Here is a 2,500-nt window from a genome sequence, read left to right as displayed (position 1 = left end):
CTTGTAATTCCAATCTTTAAACATTTAACCATTACAATCTTAGATAAACAGATTCCGAAAAGCTCTAGACACAGCTTCCTATAATTGGGCTTGTGATGGTAAGCCATTGCTATGGTTACTGTAATCAAGTCAGACTCTGTTAATAGTAGATTCACGTAAGTTTGCTCAATGTAATTGGTTGATGTAACTCTACGATTCTAGACGATTACACTATCCAATTACAACTTTATGGTATTGTTAGTGAAAAATAAGGCAGTTTATTCAGTAATCAAACTCTAGGGAATTGTGAATGCTATAATAAATACTGTTATCCATACACAAAATTGCATCATCCCCGATGTAACATTCACAAGCTGAATGAACATTTAACAGAAATTTAAGCGACATTCTCGGCTGTTTCTCGTGTGCCTCATACGCCACCGTCATTCCGTGAACTATTGCCGAATAGAAGCACGGCAACATGAAATCTATTTGTTAAGCGAATGTTTGACTAATGTTAAAACTTATCTTACTTCCTGCTTCCTTCACACAATAGATCCCCTACTTATAAAAACCGCCAAACGAAGTCTGCTATTGTCAGACGAAACGCACAAAAGAATCAATCAAGTTTTTTAAAATTTCAGTTCGTGCAGTGCTACTTGCTAGTTTGTCATTTAAAAAAGTTTTAAAAAAGGCCCCCCCGATAAAACGCTCGTCAGCTGAATAGTAATTCAAAATTTAAGTGACACTCGCGGCGGTTGCAGCTTGTATTATCACTCTACGATCTATTACTGACCAGGCACAGCACACCAGGCAACATGGAATCTATTTGTTTTGCACATGCATGCTTGACTACCGTTAAATAATATAAGGATGGGTCAATACTGATACCAAATATTCGATACTGGCGGTACAGAGGTCTGATCGGAGAATATCGATACTAGCGAAAAGTTTCGATGCTTTCAATACTGCCCAAAATAACTCATTATTACTGCGTTTGTCACTAATCACCTCTTCTGGAAGTTTACATTGTCTTCATATAAAAGGGTTATATGAGTCTCCAGCTTACCAAATTACATTACGGCGGGCCCATTGATCACATCTTTTCAAACGAAATGAACGATTAAGTAAATGAATCGATCGATCTCACATTCATTAGACACATGTCAAAAATCACAGTATTGTTTACGGAAAGAACAACTTTAATTGACTAATCAGGCGATTCCGTAACACTTGAATTTTCCCAAGGTATGGTAGCCCTTCTCGTTATTCCTGTTATAGTCATAACCTGTGTCTCCAAACCTCAGCTGCTTAACCGGCAGATGAGTCCTGTTAGTAAGGACACCACTATCTTCACGCCATACATCGTCATTCATATGACAGTTACAGTACACTGAGTAGTCTGCTGGGTTATCTGGTTGTGCACATGTGTTGGTAATTCCGCATGCGCACGTATGATTTTCAGGTGTTGCACCACTCCAGTAGGTCATTGGCACAGAATCACGTGAAACCCAAAAGGCATCTTTCAAAGTAGAACCGCGGCACTCGTACTTTATGAACTGCTCACAGTGCTGGGAAATGTCGATGAGGCTCACCAGCTGAGAAATGGTTGCTCCTTTGTAGTGTATGTCCAGTAAATATGATCCCTCACCTTCATATCCGTCCACCAGTATCCGGTTCTCGCTGTCGTGACTTATCACGGTCACGCCAACACTGTCCTTGTCACTCATGTCACAGGTGACATGAAATGCCGACAATCCTCCATCGCCATCGGGATCAATCAGGCATGGTCCAATTTTGGCATTAGGATCGAGCTTCTTCAAGTCGCTGCAAGATTTTGGAAGCGCTGAAGAGGCTGAGGAAAGAAAATTGGAAATGAAGGGTGTGTCAATTTTCACAAAATTTTTTGAGGCCACTGCCTCCTGTAGGAGGCGAAGCTATATATGTTGCTGAGATCAGTAAGTGAGTGAGTGCGTAGTGCATAAGTGAGTAAGTGAGTGAGTGAGTGAGTGAGTGAGTGTAACAATAGAATTCTCATCTTGACTCAATTTTGACCCGATGTTTCCCAGTGCTACTTATTGTTTTTTTTTAGATTATCGACATTCGCACTCGAGACAGTTGAGTTCTCTCCTTTTGTGATTTCTGGATTATAGCCACAAGTACATTATGTTTTCAGTTCTTTCCGTGACACTATGGAAGATAGTAGAAAGCGATAAACTTCTTACAAGCATTTCAGGATTGTACGTGATTTAAAACAGAAATTGTTCTTGCAGAAACATCTTAATAGGTGTGATCGGTACTTCATTAAACTTTGTGCAAAATTTTATTCTTTGAAGAGAGAGCATTTTACCGTTTGAATCAGCAAATTGTGTAGATCCGGCGATATAATCATTTCAGTTCTCGCCGTACGTGACACCACAGAAGAAGATAAACACCTCAGAATATTTTCACAGTGGCATCCACCGACGCATAATTGTCGCACTGGAGCTTTTTTCCCCTTTTTTGTAAGTTTAAGTGAAAA

The 2,500-nt window shown here is 39.8% G+C and overlaps 1 protein-coding gene across 1 annotated transcript in view; it reads right to left on the bottom strand.

Annotated features, from left to right (window-relative positions):
- The window catches only part of LOC111344194 (uncharacterized), a 41,465-nt gene that overhangs the window by 29,707 nt on the left and 9,258 nt on the right, over positions 1-2,500 (bottom strand). Inside the window, 1 exon segment of the mRNA XM_088755282.1 lies at positions 1,178-1,834. Within this exon segment, the coding sequence (XP_088611408.1) occupies positions 1,178-1,834 (657 nt within the window).

Source organism: Stylophora pistillata, chromosome 3 (genome assembly GCF_964205215.1).
Source record: "Stylophora pistillata chromosome 3, jaStyPist1.2, whole genome shotgun sequence".
Classification (NCBI taxonomy): domain Eukaryota; kingdom Metazoa; phylum Cnidaria; class Anthozoa; order Scleractinia; family Pocilloporidae; genus Stylophora; species Stylophora pistillata.
This window is presented reverse-complemented; position numbering and strand designations above follow the sequence as displayed.